At 38.6% G+C, this 22,058-nt stretch overlaps 1 protein-coding gene across 3 annotated transcripts in view; it reads left to right on the forward strand.

Annotated features, from left to right (window-relative positions):
* The window catches only part of IFT56 (intraflagellar transport 56), a 50,145-nt gene that overhangs the window by 26,083 nt on the left and 2,004 nt on the right, over positions 1-22,058 (forward strand). For 2 of the 3 annotated variants that reach the window (XM_065676525.1, XM_065676536.1), the window contains 7 exons: positions 650-703; positions 1,059-1,122; positions 7,542-7,630; positions 13,677-13,760; positions 15,986-16,055; positions 18,861-18,967; positions 20,686-20,819. In XM_065676525.1, the coding sequence (XP_065532597.1) occupies positions 650-703; positions 1,059-1,122; positions 7,542-7,630; positions 13,677-13,760; positions 15,986-16,055; positions 18,861-18,967; positions 20,686-20,819 (602 nt within the window). Of the gene's footprint in view, positions 1-649; positions 704-1,058; positions 1,123-7,541; positions 7,631-13,676; positions 13,761-15,985; positions 16,056-18,860; positions 18,968-20,685; positions 20,820-22,058 lie in introns of those variants that run through there. The other variant, XR_010612156.1, reaches the window with a different exon arrangement.

The raw sequence follows: 22,058 nt of genomic DNA on the forward strand, positions 1-22,058 counted from the left end.
TAGAAATAATTTTTAATTAAAAGATTTTAGTAAGACAAATGAGTCTGTTACATGCTGAAAAAATCTTGTTTAGAGAAGAATTAAACTATAGTTGTATCTCAGAGTAGAGATTACAGGGTACTCTAGTCCTGTTCCTAATTTCAGCAGAGTAATAAAATGACCACAGAGCACAAATCTAGTGACATTTTTGCCCTGATGAAAAATGCAATGCATTTTGGAGCAAGGATGTTAGTGGTTATACTTAACCAATATGCATACCTGATGTGAGATCTGTGCCTTAATGTAACAATATAGCACTTACGATTCTTGGTTATATGATTGTGAAGAAAGCATGACAGTATGTTATGGTGTTCCTTCTGGTGCACTGTCTTTGAGCATAAGACTTACCAGAAACTACATTACACCTTTGCATCCCACATACTTAGCAGAAGTGACTAACTAGTGAGTAAAATGCATTTTTGGGGGGCAACTTTGTCCTGCTGTGCTGATGCACCATCATAGTATCATATTAACCAGCTACCTCTTAAACTGATTTGGGATAGAGTTGAATTTAGGAAGAAAATATGTACACATAGGTGGCTCTTACTCATCTCCTGAAATCTTCACTTTGTCCTCTCTAATGCTTTTAACTTTTTTTTTTTTTCCCCAGGAGTACATCCTCAAAGGAGTGGTAAATGCAGCAGTTGGACAAGAAATGGGCTTGGTAAGTGAAGTCCATGAGATTCTCCAACTTCTCCAACAGCAGAATATGAACAGATCTGTAGGGACTGGAATACAGTTAAAAGAGCCAGTCATTTAATTGCAGGATCTCTGAGTCTCTTAATCTTCTTCTGTATAATACTCAATCTAGAATGAGTTAAATGCAAATCTCTGTTGCTAGTCCTGACAATAAATCAAGATGAATTTGGCTTTTCTGTCCTGCTTCCAAAAGGCCTGTTTGCCTTCTAGGCATATATAGTGGTACATCGCTGTCCGTTCCTCAGCATGTATTTTCACTGTGTATTGGAGCATCAGCTCTGGAACTCATGTTGGGTTGTTTGGTTTTTTTTGTCTCCCAGAGAGATCATCTGAAAATTGCTCAGCAGTTTTTCCAGTTGGTGGGTGAATCAGCCAGTGAATGTGGTATGTTTGAAATGTTCTTTCTCCATTATGTAATCCTTCTTACAGTATCCAAATTTATACCATCGTATCTCTGTCTAACTGCTGACTGTTAGCATGACACTTGCTAGGTATTTTGTTGCTATAGTGTGAGTAACAGTCTAACATATATTTGAAAACAAATTTGCAAGCTTAAAGTAGCAGTCTCAATTGGTTCTAAACCTTACTACATTAATTTGGCTGGAAAAGAGGCTATACTGCAAGCTGCTTGTCTTCACTGATAGATTCTGTGGCAGTTTGCCTTTGACTAATAATCCCCATTACAGAAACAGAAGACAACAGCATAATTAGAGGAAGTGTGTGGCCGAAACCTCACAGGTACAAACCTAGGGCTGCTAGCGAATGCATATCGAGTTCATAGAGTTCTAGCACTGAGTGTGCCCTGGAACTGAGGGTAATAAAAATGTAAAGAAGAATTGGACTACAGAGAGAAATGGAGGCTCTGTGACTAACTCTTTGGTGGAATTAAAAAAACAAGAAAGCAAGAATGAAACTTAACAAGAAAATCAATATATTTTCAATATTTACTTATTCAATAATATACCAAAACAAGACCTTGTTTTCCCTTCTCCTTACCAAAGTAAAACCAAAATCCCAAATAAAAAGACAGTAGTTGGAACACAGAAATTGAGCCAAAATGGCGCTTCGATTGTAGGCATTGTCACTAGAACTGTTTCTTTAGGTGGATAACTTAAGCATGCTTATGGTGCAGAGAGTTTATAGTCCTCAGAGACAGAACGCTGTCTCCTGTGTCCATGGTGACTAAAGAGAAGGAGCTCAAGAGGCAGAGCGGCAGCACTGATGAAACTTTCAGAAATACCGTTGAGCCATTATGTTCCTCTTGCAGCCCTTATTCTGTTGAGATTATGCAGCAGAGCACTTCATGTTGGAAGGCTGGAAGTGATTCCATAGATGAGGTTTTTCTAATGCGTTCCTTTTGCATTGGGGCTTTCCCTTTGGAGTTGGGATCCAAGTTAACAGAAAGAAGCAAAATGAACGGCAGTAGTGGAGAATTCAGTGGGCATATAACTAACAGGGTTTGTGATGCCAGTAAAGTCACAGCGTGAGTGATAAAATGGTGGTAGACCTCTTAATGCCCACAACAGTCATGCAGGTGTCATGAGTGACTGTAGCACACATGGATAAAAATAGTGCAGAGATAGTCTGAGAAGAGATCCTCTGAAAAGATGTATAGTGAAGATGTAGCCCAAACCCAAAATTGAAATTGTTAGGAAGCTAGAAGACTTAATTTTATTGTGAAATATTTGTAAACCCATATGCAGAACAAGATAGAGAGGCTGAGACTTGAGGTATGGTTGAGGGGAAGAGAAGAGGAAAAAAAAAAAGGAATAAAAGAACAGAAATGTAGTTCAATTAAGGTGGGTTATTTGGGAAAAAATGAGCCTATGGGAAGGATTGGTTCCAACTAAAGGTAAGTGGAAACATTGGTTTCCATTGCAAGCATCTTAGAGTCTTGGTACTTCCATGTAAAAACTGCTTTGTCAACTTCTTAGAAACTTGTGGGAGAAAGCTGACATACAGAAGAGCACACAGTTCAAAGTAACTCCTCCGTTAAAGGTGAAATAGTGTGGGGGTTTTTGTAGCTTCAAATAAAGGACAGGTGGAGGTAAACAAACTGTTACAGGAAATAGAAGAGGCAAACAGAATTCACTTTAGACAGGACAAAACAAAAAGCAAACACATGAAAACCAAATATGTAACTGTTTTTAGACAAATATTAGATGTTTTAAAAGAAGATGAATAAAGTAGAGCACCTGGGTTTAGAAGAGGAAGGTATAAACCTAAAATAATTTTTAAATGTGATAGGAGGAAGATAACATGTAGAATATTGTTCCTATTTAATCTACAGTGCAGTATTATTAAATAGATGATGCCAGTGGAGAAGTGGTTCTAAATATTCTAGAAACCTTCTCTCAGAGTAAAATAAATATATTTTCTTTATCAGTGAGTAACATGAAATGGTTTTAAATTACATGCTCAAATAGGAGTTATCATATTAAGGCTAAATATTCACTAGCCAGCCTGGATGGGAACAGTGAGTGGCATATTAAAGAGGTTAGAGATTTCATATAGAAAGATAATTAAATAATTTTTGGAGACTTCTGTTCTGCCCATATTGCCCTACTAAATGCAATGACATAGCATGATATAAAGAATTCTTTTTTAAATGTCAAGTTTTCGTCTTTCTTACAGAACACACAAGTGAGCAAGTGACTCTAGACCAATACAAAGATTACATAGAACCTGATTAGAAATTTTATAATGAAAATCCCATTCTGATATAGTGATCTGAGTATAATCAAATTCAAAATCCATGTGTTAGCAAATACCTCAAAAAAATCCCACAGTACTAATTTCAAGAAAGGAAGCTACATAATAACCTTTATCATTTCTAACAGAAACTTTTTATTGAAGTAGGAGTGAAAAGGATAAAATGCACCTGATTTGAACACTTGAAGAAACCTTTTGTTTCTTTAAAGAAAGGGCTTGTATTCATAATTAATGAGGTATAGGGGACAAACAATGACATGACTGGGTTTGCCAGTGGTACAAAATTACCCAATGAAGGAAAAATGAAAGCTTTCAGAATGATGAAAGCTGTGGAAGTATATCCGAGGCTGGGTAATAATATGCAAATTGAATTTAGCTTTGATAAATGCAAAGTAGTCCATTGTGGGGGCGGGACACCTTCAACTTTTCTGATAATTTTGCAAATACAGTTTAAGAGAATTTGGGGAATTAATGAGGAAAGAGAGAACAAAACAAAATAATTACTGTGTCATTGTATACCGAAACAGTTTCCTTTCTGGAGTACTGGCTGCAGTTCTAGTTCTTACAATTGAAAAAAATGAAAGGGTACAATAAAGACAGCAAGGATGATCAGAGAAAGAGGATACATGGCCTGGAAAGTAATGACTGGGTTTGGTTACATTCACAATACAGAACATCATAAATGACAAGGAGAAGAGGAATAGAAAAGAATTAGTTACTGTACCATACAAAAACCAAGGAGCATTGACATCATGCAAGACAATTAAAACAAAGAGCATGAACTACTTTTTCAAATAACACAACTTTTTTGATACAGAATCTTGTGAGAATGAGAAGGTATTAAAAAAAAAAAAAAGGACAAGAAAAGCCCAGTGGCTGTTTAACACAGTATTTCAGTGATGATTAGGAAGTCTTCAGTGCACGTATTACATGTGAAATCAGAATATATTCTTTTGATACCTATATTCTTATTCAGCAAGCTTCTGAACCAGATAGACTTTGGCTCCAATAGGATAATTTTTATGGTTTTATGTAACTTAGCATGTTAGCCACTATGTTGTATATTTGTGGTCATTTTTGTTCTGCTGCTTTTGTTTTGCTGGATTTAGAATCAAGAACAGAATTCTTGCTGTTTGGGGTTTTGCTAAATAGCCAGCCCTGCTCCTGCTATTCAAGTATGTAAGTCATGCTTCAACACTTCCCACTGGGCCAGTCCTTGCAAGGAGCTTGTACCACTAGATTGTCTGTTTAAGATCTTTATCAAGTCACTTAGCTGCTTTGTTACAAAAGTAGGTTGTGTTTACTAAAGTGAGCAAATCCTTTGCTCACAACTGTGTCTACAGGGCTCCTGATTTTAATGTGGATTATCAAAAATTAATGGACTAAAATGAAGATGTGGAATATTTTTTCATTACAAATGTCTTTCTGACTTTCTCTTAACTGTAGAAATCCCATGACTGCATTAAGAAAAAAGCAACATCAGAGAGTTTAGGAAAAATACAGTGTAATGTGTTTGTACATGTACAAATTTCATCTCATGTTGAAAGTTATGTACTTTAGGAGGATTAGGGACACACAAACAAACAAAAAAAAAAACAACCACCAAAACCAACCTCCAGATCCCTCAAATCAGGAAGCACTTACAATGTAGGAGTCTATACTCTCCCTCTAGCAGCAATAAATAACACCCAGAACAGCAGCTTGGTTTACTGCTTTGGGGTGGGGTTTTTTTTAAGCTTATTAAAAATTCTTAATCCCAGTGACATGACATAGAACTGGCATTACAAAGGAGGATATAACTAGATTTTTATAGTTAATTCTCATGCTCTTCTCCCAGAGTCTCAACTGGGTGGGAAATTAAACAGACCAGATTTCTGAGATAAGGATGAAATAGGGCAAGAGGAACATTAGTGAAAGTAAATTAACATCAGCATTTCCATTAAGTGCAGTGTTTCTTGGTGCTTAACATCAGTCTTACAAACTGTCCTAAAAACACTGGAAGGATAATGGAGGAAAGCACTCCTTTCATTTTCACTGTTCCTCTTTTAGGACCAAGCGAGGCATATGTGGTGTTGGGTGGGAGGAATGAAACACTTCTTCTGGATTTTGTGCAGTCTTTTCTTCAAGGTATTCTTAGGTCACCAGAGGAAATTTTTCAAAACGAGAACTTTTTCTCTCTTCCTGCATGAGTCACATGGGATGAACTAGGACTATAAAATTCTAGGGGTTTTGACAGTACTCTTTGCTGAGATGTGTGAGATTTACAGACGTTCTACTAGGTTTTTAAATGAAATCTTTCACTAACAATACATGGAGGATGGTATACTGTGATAATGATCATTTGACATCATGAAGTAGTAGTGATTTGACATCACTTGCATTTGTGCCTTCCTAGCTGTTGCTTGGGTTCATCCAATAAAGTGAAGTGCAAGGTCCTACACCTGGGTCACGGCAATCCCAGGCACAGCTACAGGTTGGGCAGAGAAGTGATTCAGAGTAGCTCTGCAGAGAAGGACTTGACCGACATTGACATGACAGTCAATGAAAAACTGAACATGAGCTGGCAGTGTGCGCTCGCAGCCCAGAAAGCCAACCGTATCCTGGGCCACATCAAAAGGAGTGTGACCAGCAGGTCGGAAGGAGGTGATCCTGCCCCTCTACTCTGCTCTCGTAAAACCTCACTTGGAGTATTGTGTACAGTTCTGGTGTCCTCAACATAAGAAGGACATGGAGCTGTTGGAGCAAGTCCATAGGAGGGCGATAAGGATGATTGGGGTATTGAGCACCTCCCGCTTGAAGACAGGCTGAGAAAGTTGGGGCTGTTCAGCCTGGAGAAGAGAAGCTGCGTGGAGACCTCATAGCAGCCTTCTAATATCTGAGGGGGGCCTACAAGGATGCTGTAGAGGGACTCTTCATCAGGGACTGTAGCGACAGGACAAGGGGTAATGGGTTTAAACTTAAACAGGGGAAGCTCAGGTTAGATATAAGGAAGAAGTTCTTTACTGTGAGGGTGGTGAGGTGCTGGAACAGGTTGCCCAAAGAAGTGTTAAATGCTCCATCCCTGGTGGTGTTCAAGGCCAGGTTGGACAGAGCCTTGGGTGACATGGTCTGGTGTGAGATGTCCCTGCCCATGGCAGGGGGGTTAGAACTAGATGATCTTAAGGTCCTTTCCAACCCTAACCATTCTATGATTCTATGATCCATGTCTGACCAGTCTCTGCTGGTTGAGTCTAATTAAAATTAGTCCTAGTAAGCTTACTTCACAATCTCTAAAAAAGTTTTAAAATAGTTTTCGAGTAACACAGCATGCAATTTTGGGGTAGATTACAGCATAGGATGATGGCAAAAAGCTTACAATAACATAGTGGCAGCAGAGTTTACTGACACTTATTTGTACTGATATGCCTAATTTATTTATGGCTTCACCACTTGTGAGCAATGTGGTAATCCCAAATGCATGGAAGTTAATTTTCATATTGTCTTTTTTCATTCAGTGTTTTTCCTGTGGGTTATTTTTTTGTTGTTGTTGTTTTTTTTTTAATACCACTATTTTCAGCATATCAGGTTTACTTTCTTAGTGGAACTAAAATTAAAATATATCAAACTTCTTTGTCCAGGATAACTGAAAAGCTTTATCTTAAAGGTTGGACTTGATGATCTTAATGGGCTTTTCCAACCTAGTTGATTCTATGACTCTATAAAAAAAAAAAAAAAAAAAAAAAAAAAAAGGCTAGCTAGGTTAGAATAACAAACTCAGGCTTTGTATGAAGAGTCCTAAGAGTGAGAATAACTCACAGTAAAATTATGCTACGGAAATGGTGTCATGGAGAAGGCCTGTTACTTAAACAGTTTGTCCCTGTAGAATTTGCTGTTGAATACAGTCTTGCAATAGTTATTGCATGCTGTAGAGAAAGTTGACAAGATGAACTAATAGTTTTTCTAACCTCTAGTATGGTCCTTTGCCTGAAAAGGCAAGCTATGCTATTTTTAGAAGTTAGCTGCTTTCACAGTTGCCAGCAATCTTGGCAGTGATTTCCATTACCATGTGACTTTTAAGCTCTACAAATGTGCATTTCTCTTTTGAATTTTAGATACCATTCCAGGAAGACAGTGCATGTCCTCCTACTTCTTTCTTCTTAGACAGTTCGGTAATGTCCTGATTTACCTCAACTCAGTCAAGGTTAGTATTATTATTTAGTACTCTAATGCGTGGAATGAATACTAATGGAATTAGACTGTACTGTATGAGACACTGTGTAAACATAAAAGGATACAAAAACACAACAGTAACAACAAAACACAGGAACAAGTGAGATGTAAATGGTCAGGTACAGCAAAAGGCTCAAAATGTGAAGAAGCCGTTTTTAAGATAGCATTGTGCAGCATGATGGGCATGATAGTTTCCTCATACTTGCAATTTAATCATTATTAGGCTTTCTGGTGGCATCATAGAACATGAGGAACATAATTATAGGAAGATAATGAAAAAATGTGGGCATTTATGGAGTGGGCAACATGGAGAAAAGCCAACGAACCAAACAAATGTTTTCTCAAGATTTACCAGATAAGTGATGGAGATTATTGTCAATTGCTATATTGCGAACATCGTTTTAATGAACAAGAGTGTGTAAGGAATATAGGACATGAAAGACTCTGAAAGTAGTAATGCTTATATTTTACAGGGAGAGCAGCCACTGAACAGCTAAGATAGGGCATTATTACCAAAGCAGTAAGCTAAGAATATTATTTTGCAGAAATAATCTGAGTGGTACCCTTCAGGCAATGTTGCATTTTTCAAAGTAAGAGAAGGTGTTTGCAGTTGTCATAATACAGCATTACCAGATTACCAAAATTCAATGGGTAAAATGGGTATAACTTACAGATACCCCAGTTATAAGTCAGCTGTGAGGAAAGAAAGAGAAGCTGGAGTGTGATTACAGAGTTAGACAACTGGAGTTTTGCTCCAATTATTTGAAACTAGAGGTGTAAGAACTTTGTATTTGGTAGGAAGAGGAACAAGTATCTAAAAAGAAATTACTAAGGAGATACACGTGATAAGCAAAATCGCAATGTTCTAAGGTGGGTGAGATCTAAAGAAAAACATACCCTGGCGATGCTCAAGGCCAGGTTGGACAGAGCTGGGTGACATGGTTTAGTGTGAGGTTTCCCTGCCCATGGCAGGGGGGTTGGAAATTGATGGTCTTAAGGTCCTTTCCAACCCTAACTATTCTGTGATTCTATGTAATGATGGCAAAAGCATCTGGTGGGTGAAAAATGAAGGTGCAGTGGTTTTAAACTTTATCTGGAAGACATCACTGAAGAAATCCCAAGTGGCACTGGAATGGCTCCACTATAGTGGAATGAAGACACACACTATCACCACCCCAAACTGGAGTGTGAATGCAATTGAAGGAAAGGAGAGCTGGAACCTTAACAATAAGATTTGTTTTGCCTAACTTGAACCATCTAAAAGTCAGATTTCTAAGTTATAACCAATCATCTGGTCTCAGTCTATAGCCAAGGGGGGCAGATGGTAATTTCCAGAGGAAAATTCATCCTATGTATTTCTTATACTTACCTTAGAATGCAGTGAGTCACCCCATAGAAATGCCTAGCTCTTGCCATTTCCTTTAAAAAGTTCTTAAACAACTAGTTCTAACCTGAAAAGTTTAAAGTTAAATGTGATTACTCACCACCTCCAAGGTATTTGGAAAAGCTTAGAAATGAGAGAGAGAGAGTATCATCTGGGGAAACAAATGGATTTGTTATTAATATTGGAAAGTAAGGCTAGTATTTGTAAAGAAAAGAGCCAGAAACAAACAGAACACTGAACCATTAAGAGGGTGAAAGCAGGCAATGGAGTGAGCAGAGGATAGGTCAAAGTCATGAGGCAAGAGAATTGCTACAGGTGAGACGTCTGTGCATCTGTGCATCTGTGAGGGTATAAAGGAAAGTGTCATAGGAAGGGTTGGAAAGAAAATCTGAAGGGAAAAGGAAGAGCACAGGATACTCGGTGTTATTTTGTAAGATGTTAGTAAGAGCCTATGCAGTGGAAGTATAGGTGAGGAGTAGATTTAATGTTTATAAACTGTCAGGAGGGAGGCAGAAATAGTGACACGTACAAGTATGCAAGCCTTCAATCCTACTATATTTGTCAACTAGAAGGAGCATTCTACCTTGTGAGATTTGGGAGAAACAATTTTATTATGTGTGCATAGGAGAGGGGAAGGCTTATCTGACTACTTGTGCTTGGGTGTTTTGTTTTAAAAACTTATATATTCTGAAAGCATGCAGAGCTACTGTGACACATAACATACATACGTGGATCTCAGCTTGCAAGCTGGACTTTCCCACATATACACACCTTGGCATCAGTAACCATATATCTGTTTTGATTTGACCCATATTTAAGCAAAGATAATACTTCCTTGGTTTTCATTATAAGGGTAAAACAAAATATTAAGCCAAGTAAAGAAAATTCAGTGTAAAAAAAAGATTGATGCCTTTCATTGCACAGTGGTGTACTCTTATTTGAAATATTGACCACGACCCTCTCAAATTCTGAAAGTAAGGTGATTTGGAGAATAACTAGAAATTGAAATATTATCTAAAGAGATCTAGAAGATAGACATTATTTGCTACAGAGGGAAGTTAAGAAAAGAAAATTGTACAAAATGAGGATTAGAATAAACAAGGTGTATTTGAAACCTCCATTTGTATTAGGAGAGGGTGAAAACAAGATACAGCTTGTTGGAATTACGGCAAACTCAGTGTCTTTTCCAAGAAAATCTATTTTGTCCCTCTCAGAACACAGTTGGTTTATGGAACTCATTGTCATAGTTCAAAGTAGGGTTGAGGTTGCCATTTTGGATAGTTTTATAGATTGCATCTAGCAAGTTACAATACGATTAAGCATAAGTAAAATACGTATTTGTTAAATTCTTGAAGGGAATCATAAATACTGGCAATTTGAGACATAATGCGGTTGATAAATAGCAAGGACTAAGGAGAAAAGTCTTCTGCCTACTACCACTTTCATTGCATGATCCTTTTGAAGTAGTTCATCATTCTCATAATTTTTTAGCTGAGACTAGCTACTACTCAGATTTACTTAGGTCATTTTCTTTCTCTTCAGGGCACAGGGATGCATACAGTTCCTCCTGTGCCATGTTTTAGGCAAGGTTCAGGTGGCTTTACAGTTACTGTTGTGCTTCATTCACAGGAATAAAGTTTAGTAGAATCTCTGCAGCTCTTTAAGTGGAGCTGTGCACTCATGAAGATTGTTTGCATTATATTCTCTCAGGAAACACCACCTTCGTTCATGATTGATTAAAACTGCTGTAGGCATGAGAATGTCTCAAAGGATACCTTATTATAAATGTATTGCCAGCTGCCCTGGGGGTGACACAATAACACTGACTATCGACTGAGAAGACAAGCTAATTCAGGCTCAGCTGAGTTCTAGCCACAACGAATGCTTCATTGTTCAACTGGGTATCTGAGCATGTCATTGAAATGGACATCACTCAGAGCACAGTTAGTTTTATGAAATGACTGAAGACCACTAAAAAGACCTCACAAGAGTGAAGTGCAGTACATGTCATGTAGTTTGAAAAAACAAAATGAAACATCTAGTTGCTGTGAGTGTGTTGCACTATCAGCAGCACTAGTCCATCTCTATTGGTTTTGGGTTTTGCAGCAGGTGTGGTCTCTAGCAATTATGCAGTTAGGATAAAATGACATCATTTTTGAGTTTTGTTGTTGACAGAATTACTTTTCCATTTTCCTTAAAAAATACATAGGGGCTGTTTGAACAGAAGAATCATAGAATCATATAATGGGTTGAGTGGGAGGGGACCTTAAAGATCATCTAGTTCCAACGCTGCTGCCATGGGCAGGGATATCTTCCACTAGACCAGGTTGCTCAAGGTCTCATCCAAGCTGGCCTTGGAACACTTCCAGGGATGAAGTAACAACAGCTTCTCTGGGCAACCTGTGCCAGTGTCTTACCACTCCCATAGTGAAGAATTTTTCGTAATATCTAGTCTAAATCTCTTCTCTTTGAGTTTAAAGCCATTCCCCCATGAAACTACTCATGCAGTAAAACAAGAAACTATTCATGCAGTAAAACTAGCATTATGCTCACCAGCTTTGCTTAACCTGGGACTTGGGCTGATGCACATGAAACTATCATTGAGGAAGAATACAGTAACATGTTGTAATTCTCATATGGTGAAACCCATTAGTTCACCCTAAGGGTACTGAAATGTTTTCACAAACTGAGCTTAAGATTCACCTGATTGGTTCATCCTCATGCTTTCACATAGCTTGCTATATTTGCTATAGCTTGCTATATTTGAACCCTAATTTAGACATCTGAGAGAAGGTGCTCCCTCTCCCCTCCCATCTCCTATCAAGGCACTAGCTTGATGTATGTGAGTGGACGGGATCAGTACCCTTTGTTATCTGCCTGTGACAGGAAACAGAAGTTCCTCAAGTGTCCCTACATCATGAAAGAAGATAGAGAGCTCTGGGAAGGGGGTTTACCCCTTGCTTCCCATATCTTTTGTACAGTCCCAACTATGCCTTTTGCCTCCTCCTCACTCTTAATGAGGGAACAAAACAAAAATTGTGTCTTCCTACACAAGTTCTGTTTCTTTTGTAGATGCTATATAAGGAAAAACATTTCTTTGGCTGGAGTGGGTCCAGAGAAGGCCAATGAAGCTGGTGAAGGACCTGGAGCACAAGTCTTATGAGGAATGGCTGAGGGAACTGGGGTTGTTTAGTCTGTAGAAAAGAAGGCTCAGGAGGATCTTATTGCTCTCTACAGCTACCTGCAAGGAGGATGGAGCAAAGAGGTAGCTGGCCTTTTCTCCCAAGTAGCAAGTGATAGGACAAGAGGAAACAACCTCAAACTGTGCCTAATATCCAATCAAGTTTAAATTGGGTGTTAGGAAAAATTTCTTCACCAAAAGGATTAGAACAGGCTGCTCAGGGAAGTGATGGAATCACTGTCCCTGGAAATACTCAAAACCCACGTAGACAAGGCCCTTAGTGACATGGTTTAGGGCCCATCACAGGACTTGGCAGTTCTGGGGTAACAGTTGGACTGATGATCTTAAAGGTCTTTTCCAACCTAGTTGATTCCACAATTCTTCCACACACCTTGCTGTTATGCACCCACGAAGGCCTTTGCTACAGCAATTATACTGCATAAACCACCCTGCTTTTTTCCCATGCTCTTTCATAAGCACTGCACCTCTGCTTGGCAGGGATCCTCAATTCCATCTACGCTTGTTGTTGTGGTATTGTGTTCCACCTTAGCTCTACCAGGTCTACTGGGTGTAGCAGTGTAAGTGCTGAACAGAGAACACAGCTTTCGGTCATCTGAGTTATACCTCAATCTGGACATATGACCGTTATCAAATCTAAGCTATTTGGGTCAAACCCAAATATCAGGCTAACTTATACCTAGAGTTACATTTCCTGTTTTAGTACATACAGCTTTTCAAAAAAGATGCAGATCAACCTGACTTGTCTTTAACCGGGTTTGTCCAGTCCAGTATTATGGGAGAGAAAAATGTGGTGTTGCACATCAAACAGAGTGCATGTAAGCAAAGCCTGAGCTCAAAGAAGTCCCATCACACCTATTACACACCAGGCCGGTGTGCTGCCTGCCTACAGCTGCTACTGCAGCTCCACCTCCATCATGGGATCCAGTGTGTCAGACTAGCATGTATCACACAACCAGATACACAGGATCTCTTGTTGCACCTTGAGAAGTGGAAAAACAAACTGTTCAACTCCTTAAGCCATTAGGGAGTCAACTTATTTACCACCCTAGTGGCGAAATAACTGCTTGGGAAGTGAAAGAGATCATGGCAGCACAGCATGTCTTCACATGCCTAAAGTGAAAATTATACCCACAAAGCTGCTACTGCAATTTTGATCTTGGAGCATTCCCCAGACATCTCATGGTTAATACTGTGGAATGTTCCAGCTGTGTTTGTAGTCACAAATATAGGATGGAAAGTCAGTCCATAATTTTCTACCCACTGTTTATAAATGCCGTATGCTCATAATGTGGGTTTTTCTTTTTCCTTCCCATTGTCCTGTTATAGTCTAACTCTGATTGGAGAGCAGGGGTATTTTTAATGTTGTTATACCATGGGAGGAGGGTTTTTGTCTTACTTATTTGAATTTTGTTTGTGTGGCTTATTTTCCAGAGTTACTTCTACAATGATGATACTTTTAACTTCAACTATGCCCAAGCCAAAGCTGCCACAGGCTGTTTTAATGAGGCTGAAGAGGTATGCATTTACTTTCTTTAAAAAACGGTGGAAACATTTCCCACATACTTCCCTCTTTCCTTAATTTTTTTCACTCCAGATCTTCATGTTGGTTGAAAATAAGCAGGTTGTGTAGAATATCATATTCCCCTTCTCAGAGGAAGTGAAATTCTCAGTGAACACCATTCAGAAAAGATTATCTTTCTAATCTTGTAATGTGAGCTATACGGGAAGCCATGCTGCTTGTGGTGCATCACAAGAGTGCTTGCAGCTATCTCTAATTGATCAAAGAATGCCCTCTTAATCAGATTTCCTACGCTTTGTCTGGGATCCAGGCAGTCTTATTGTTCAGGCTGACAAGGGCATGCTGAGTAAAAGACATCAAATAGTTAGGAGCTTCTAGGTGTCCCTAGAAAATTGTATCTAAATAAATAAATAAATGTCTGTCTTCCTCTGGGAGATGTGCAAGGAAATGAAGAAATGCTCACTATCTTATTCAGCAGCATCCAGATGCAGCTGGAAGAGATCAGCTTCTACACACAACATTTTTTTGTGTCTGTGTGCACTAGAAACTTAATTACAACTAAAATATGCAAAAGCAAATAACTATTATGAAGATGGAAGCAACATTTTTTGCAAGACCAGAAAGAAGACAAGCCAGAAAAAATCCCAACAAAACAATCATGTAGTCAAAAGTGAATCATACAGAGGGTTTTGGTTTGGATTGGGTTTTTTTGTTTGTTTTTTTTTGTTTGTTTGTTTTTCCTGTCTTTTTGACTTTTTAACTCTTCAGGTTTCTCAACAATGGAGCCCCCTGATTTTTTCTTTTTCTCTTCCCCCCTCTCCATCCCCACACCCTTAATTTCTGTAACCTGAAATTGCATCTGTCTTTAAGAAAAATATCCAAGAATGTCATGCAAAATGGATATATATTTCAATTCACCTACCTTAAATTTAGTTAGCTTAATGAAATTGTAGGTGACTCTTTCAAAACTGTGCTACCAGGCTACAGGGATTCCTGAGACTTCATAAAAATGATAATGCTGCAAGCAAGCTTTAGCTACAGCCAGGCAACAAAGAAACACAGAGCTGTAAACTGCTGTTAATCCACATTTTCCCTCTTATGTTCTTACAAATGATTCTATATAAACTTGGGCTTATAGCTGATGCATTTAAATAACAGAATTATGTAATTGCATTGATTAGTCTGGCCTAAGGTGTGATGCTTGATGTGATGATACTCTCATAGAAAGATCACCCTCCTCCAGTGTCTCATAAACGTGTAAAATACCTCCACATATAGCACTTAAGTTACTTAAAAGCTTACCTCCCTGGAAGTAATGAAATAAATCTATGATAAAGTGCTACTTACAGTGACAATGCTGCTTTCTTTTTATTTCTTCCCTCCTACCCCTTCCCCTCCTTTCACCACCACCTCCGCTCTTCTCCCCTCCCCCACCCCTCAGCCCAAATTAGGGGATCAGCAATGTTTAGCCAATAAAAATGTCAGTAATTTGTTGAACTTCCTGTTCTAGCACAGGTATCTGTTCCTGTAAAGGTATTTGGAGTTTTGCCAGTAGCATCCTAGTATAGCTACAGATATAACTGCAGAGGGGCATAAATAGCCGTTTTCTGTGAGAAAAGCCAGAATACACTATTAAATGTATAACTTTTCCACACACATCCCTTTAGATGTAGAATGTAATAAACCGGTATTTGTACAGTAAGTTACAAAAGACAAATGTTTTGGCTCAGAACCTTACTGAATCCAAAATGGTTGGAAATGGTTTATTGCTGACCTGGAATTCTCTCTGACATGTACGGGGAGGAAAGGCTCATATACATGTGAGACTTCTGGCATTTCAAGAAGATGCTAATGTAATTGCTTGCACTGCTTTCTAAACAAACACATTCCAAATAGCTTTTCCCACAGGCCCAGTGTTCCTTTGTGCTGTTTGTGTTGCATGGCCGCCCACTGGCACTTGTTCAGAGGAGGCCGCACCCTCCTCATAGCTTGCTGTCGAAGCTGCAGAAGTCCCTTGATAAGCATGGCCCTGTTTGAATCCTCCACCTACTCGACACAGAGAGATGAGATACCCCCACACTGCACTTGCAAACCCTATCTCTTCTCTTGAAGCAGTCACTGTGGCTTCAGCCTTGGCTGCATGTTGAAACGAGGCAGGTCTGCCTTCTGTTTGTTTAAAAGTACGTGCATGTATAATCTTTTATTTTCCTTCTTCCTTCAGGTGTTCCTTTTGATCCAGAGTGAGAAGATAAAGCGTGATTTTGTTTACCTTAGCTGGCTAGCTCGCTGCTGTGAGTCACTTTACTCTCAACATTGCAGAATACAGATCCTCCTCTATTGCATCAGTCTTGGCAATCCACTTTCCTAATTGAATTTAATGTTGTAGGTGGATTCAGAACTATGAAAGTGAAACGCTGATCGCACTAGTTACAGTGTGGGTGGTTATTGCACCTTTCATACATCTAGCTTTAGTAAGCAATTACTGCTTCACTGCAGTGCTGTTACAGCTCCGTAAATGCAGCTTTGTCCTAACCAATGACCCTTTTTCTTCTCAGTTGTCTACTCAATTGCTTGAGTGAAGATTTTCTGTCTCAAAAGACTGAGTTGCAACTTTTAAAATGTTCAGACTAAAACACAGAAGCATTCATAGTGGGTCAGTCCCAACGGTCTATCTGCCTACAGAAGGAGCCAATGTCACTTGTCTAGGGAAGAGAAGAATCAGGCAAACTTATACAGTATTTTTCTTCCTACTGCATTACTGCTCATATTCTCCAAACTTCTGTGCCCGAGGGATGTCCTTTATAATCTCAGCATGTTTTTTCTTCCAAAAACTTTTCCATTCTTCCCTTGAACCCAGAAAACTTTTGCTATGTTTAATATCCAATAGCAAATTATATTTAGGTTTTTGAACCAGTTTTTAAAACACTGCAGAGTACACCTCCATGCAGATACAGCTATCGTGCCATGTGTAAAATAGTACAGAAGTGGGCTTGTCTAATGATTCAAGACTGAGACGCCGTAGGTTAATTTGTTTTCCTTACAGTGCCTCAATACAAAAATGTTCTCTTATCTAACCATTTTCAGTAGTTGTACTTGGAATGTAAATATGCATGTTTTGGGACATTATGCCATATGGCAGATGTGATAAACATCTCCAACATGATCTCTCAGGCAGGCACATCACACCCATGGGTGCCTATTTATGACTCCATTTTAGGACATGCCAGTTTATTTCCTTTTTCATTAAGCTGTAGTACCTGATTGTGTTTGAATGCTTTATGTGTGAGTGTTTTATGTGAGTATTTTTGATGGGAGAACTCTCACTGAAAAGTAAGTTGTTCAGTAAGACAGTGTTCATTCCTGTGATTCTATGCTATAGTAGTTCTTTGACATACATCTGGGGTTGCAGAACTCTTTGAAGGTGCTACTTACTATATAAGTGGATTTAACACCATGTTATCAATTAAAAATTTTCTAGCTCTTTCATAGGAGTTACTCTTTATTTTTGAGTGTGCCTTTTGCCATTCTGAATTCCTGCTGAACTTTCCGTAGAGCTGCTGTATTCTTCTGAGTCAGTCTTAAAATTTGTTTTTTCATTCTGTGCTAGTGTTCTAGCTGCTAGAATTCTTTGCAGAAACAACTGCTCAGTGATGAATATGGTTATCTTTTGGGGGCAAGTATATAAATCACTATTAGATCCTTCTGGATAAAGGCTGCTGTAGAAATTACAAAGGATCATAATACATTCATGTCAGAATATGATTAAGTATTGAGTTGTAAACAATTCGATGCTGAAATATTTGTAAAGGGCAAAAAGTACCAGAGATGTATCTTTTTTGGATGCAAGACATAACTGTACTATTTATATCAAATTCATCTTGAGAAGGTAAAAAACCTCTGAATTAGCACAGTACTCAATTTCTCTAGACAGATGGGTTGGTATTTGGAGATTAAGACCTGGCTGTTTGCCACTGTGTATGGTATCTGGAGCTGATGAGAGAAAAATCTGATTTGATGTCTTGCTGTCTTCTAAATTAAAAGTGTCTGTAAATCCTGTGATTTGGTAATACATGTTTATTGTTGATGCCTGCAACATACGCATTAGAACAGTGGTCACAGATGTAATAAGCTAAACTGTCCCTCTTTTGAATGAGCATGAGTGGTACATGTGTGACCAGGCAGCTCCTCTTTGAGTCACTGATAAGACTTGAAAAAGAAAGGGATACTTAATTTTGTTTTCTTTTCTCCCAGTACTTGAATGAGTCTGGAATTATCAATATCAGCCTCAGTATCAACAGAATGGGTTCTTATCTCCAGAAAATCAAATATTAGCACTTTTTGTGTTCAAAGATCCTAGTAGAATTTCCACTAGCTGAGATGGAAGATTCATATTCTTCTATTTCTATTTGTGTATAGCAGTGGTGTTTAAACTTAAAGGCCAACGAAAAAATTCTAGTCCTAGAGACAAATTTAAAATCAGCACAAAATCTCAGGAATTTGGGAACATTTTTTCTAGTAAATGTATATTGACAGGTTTAGTTACATTTGGAGGGGCTTCGTACTCGCAAACACACACCCCTTTTTGGTTTGTTATGAATCATGGGGACTGAACGTTCAGATCGAGGTAGGCATCAAGTATTAAAGACCTTGGTTTGGTGCCAATTAAAATTTTTCCATGTGTAAGAATACATAATCCTAAATCTCACCATCTAAATGGATTTCTACAGTTCATTGTCCTGCATAAAATAACTTCTCTAATGCTTCCTGCATAAAATAATTTCTCTAATGCTTTCCATTCTGTTCCTTAATCACATCTTAAATCACGAGAGTTGTGCTTATTGCTCTATCAGTGAAATACAAACTGAGATGTAAATGCTATAATTATTCCTCTTTACGTTGCTATTCTCTGATGAATCGGCTGCTATTTCTAGTAAGGCAGAAGATAAGGACAAGTTTCCTATCCCAAAGTCATGCTCACAGGGCAAGGCATACATTTATATTAAGTAAAGAAATTTTGGAACATTTATTCCACTTGCCACTGGGTATTATGTGGGGCATATTCTTTTCACAATCCCAGCTGTTTGTTGTTATTGCAGATATTGTGAATAAGAAACCACAGTTGGCCTGGAAGCTCTATCTGGAGATGGAAACGTCAGGAGATTCATTTAGCCTGTTGCAGCTCATTGCCAATGATTGTTACAAAGTGAGTCTTCTCTTTAGAACTTGGTGCATGGTGTGTTAATTCAGTGATTGTACCAAAAGCCTTTTTTTTTTTTTTTTTGATACTTTTCATCATTGTCATCACTAGCAAGCTTTCTTTTATAACAGCGGGATATTTAATGATGTGGATGAGTTGGCAAGGTTTAGTCAGTATTTTAACCTACAGGCCTTCTTGATAAACAGCCCCCTGAATAAAACATTGATAATTTACTCCATGCTTGAGCTGTCAATAACAGTTTCTTATACTGCCATTATTGGTAGAAATTACAAGAAACTTCTTAGAAAAAAAAAAATCTAGCATAGATTCAGCAAGGAGCCTTATGCTGCATTTTTTTCCCTGGACAGTTATTTTTTCCTTAAAGCTCATAGTGGCTTCACTCAATAGAATGCTGAATGAATGTGAGGGAGCAAGGTCAACAGCATCCTAAGACTAGTTGTAGCTTGATGCCCCATTGCTATGCTGATAGCTGGGACACAGGACTTCTGGCTAATTTCTTGCTGCTTTTCATGCAAGATCTCATCTTGTTCATATAGGGAACAGCACATGACTTGGGCTTAAGCATTTCCTGCTTTTGTGTCAGATAGAAGAAGGACATTGAACCAGTATCTGCTTAATGGAACTAGGTCAGATACCAGTTTGGAGAGATCGTATTAATTTTTTATCTTTTTAGATGACACATTTGATCCTGCTTATACTCACTATCTTTATTCCCACCTATTTAAGTGCTTGCCAGTCACCTATGGTTAAAATCACCATTTATCTGAAGAAAATTGAATTTTCTGTTCATCCTGTAGTACCTGTGTTTCTCTGACTAAAGTAACTCCCACAGCCCATCCAGGATTTTTCTCAGCAGGTGCAGACTTCCAACCACCAAAGGATGGGAGGTTGTTCTCAGCCTACCTTCTGTGCTCTGTTATGGGAAGATGCTAGACATAAAGAACATTGTTCTTCAGTCTTGCCCAAGTTAAGAATACTCGCAGTCATAAATAAGGTCCACGAGTTATGCTGAAATAAAAAGTCAGTGTGGTCACTCCCTTCACACTGACTATTACCAACCAACTTGCTTCTTGTTCACATTTACAAATAGAGAATTGAAGGAAGAAATTATAAGGTACAAAGATTTTCCTAAGCTTAGGAAAATTTTGGATTACAGAGTCACTGAATCTTACTTTGTACTGTACTGTAACAGTGAAGAAAAATATTCTGTTCCAAGTTAAACCCAAAAGACATCAAATATGTCCCTGTGACCATCACGAGGTCTCTGTGACCATCCTCTGTGACCTACATGAGGCAAAGTGGTTCTGTTTTAAAATGTTTGGACTAGTTGGAAGTTGATGTTTTATCAAGGACTTCAGTATAGTCAGCAGAACACCGGATAGGGCACCTCATAAAAAAAGAATTTCTGTAAGCTAGTGTTATCTGTATATAATCAAAACAACAGTGCAGATCATTGCCAACTAATGAAGCTCACAGTGCAGTTTGTCTATAATGTTCAAAGACATTGACCAGTAATGTTACAATATCACCTCTTTCTCTACTGAAATGTGCCTGTTCTGTATCACTTGCTGCCTGCAGAAAAAAACAGCAAAATGCACATTTCTTCCCTTAGTGCTGATTTCAGAAAACTGAGCTCACAATTTTTAATCCCCTTCTAAAAGATGGTCATATTGTCAGGAATACTGTTTCGCTTTTCTGTGCAGTTGCGTCAGTTTTACTATTCAGCCAAAGCATTTGATGTTCTGGAGAGACTGGACAGCAATACCGAATACTGGGAAGGCAAGAGAGGTGCTTGTGTGGGTGTCTTTCAAATGATCTTAGCTGGACAAGAAGCGAAGTGAGTATTCTGTGTTGTATCTGAATTTATTTTGCTCTTTTACTTCCAGTCAGCTGTAAGCCAGAATCATCATCTCAGCTTTAGGTCTGCGTATCCTCTTCCAATTCTTTATTGACCTTTCATAAAACAGACACTCTGGCTGGTGGTTCCATATGCAGTGTTCAGTTTTAAGTGTATCTTCCACACGAACAGTTCTGGAATATACAGTGGAGAATAACTCATCAGTTAATGCCATGAACTGTATGAAACCAAACTATATTACTTGTAATACTAGGATGAGTTAAGTTATAAATGTACTATATTCATGAACTGAGGCAAAAGCACCTCATTTCATGTTAATGGCATAAGAATGGAAAACGATCCCATGATATTTTAAGGTTCACAGAACAGAACTAAGAAAACATTTACTCAGTGCTGTTGGAAGGACACAATTTGTCTAAACGATGTGAGTAGATGCGACTATGTTTTCACTAAAATTTGCTTTCTGAAGACACTGTACATGTCAGATAAATATACTCACTTGAAAGCTTAAGGGAAATTACCTGTGTTACTGATAATTTGCTTTCAGCCCATTTCACTGGATGGGAGAATAAGACAGGGTAGTGGGGCTATATTTAAGAACTGATCCCTCATGAATATTCTGCTGTAATGCCAGATGGCCATTCTCCCCTGGCCAAAGTTGCTGTTTCATACATGACTGGTAGGTGTGTATCTTGGCTTTTACACCCTTCTTGTATTCCCTTCTCTGCTGGAGTAATCTCATTAACTACTGCACCCTTCAAGTGTCCTTTTAGCAATTACTGCAGTAGATACAGTGAAATACACACAGGTTGCCTGTTTCTCAGTATTCATACAAGTTCTTGCAGTAAGCTAGCTGGTAAACTGGAGCTTCATACTGGTTTATCATATTGGTAATGTTCATTTCCATGTTATTTGTATTAATGTGTAAGTTGCTTTAGCACAGAATCACAGAATCCCAAGGGTTGGAAGGGACCTCAAAAGATCATCTAGTCCAACCCCCCTGCAAGAGCAGGGTAACCTACAGTACATCACACAGGAACTTGTCCAGGCGGGCCTTGAATATCTCCAGTGTAGGAGACTCCACAACCCCCCTGGGCAACCTGTTCCAGTGCTCTGTCACTCTTACAGTAAAGAAGTTCTTCCTGATGTTAACGTGGAACTTCCTATGTTCCAGTTTACACCCATTGCCCCTTGTCCTATCACTGGATATCACTGAAA

This window comes from Lathamus discolor, chromosome 1 (genome assembly GCF_037157495.1).
Source record: "Lathamus discolor isolate bLatDis1 chromosome 1, bLatDis1.hap1, whole genome shotgun sequence".
Taxonomy (NCBI): Eukaryota; Metazoa; Chordata; class Aves; order Psittaciformes; family Psittacidae; genus Lathamus; species Lathamus discolor.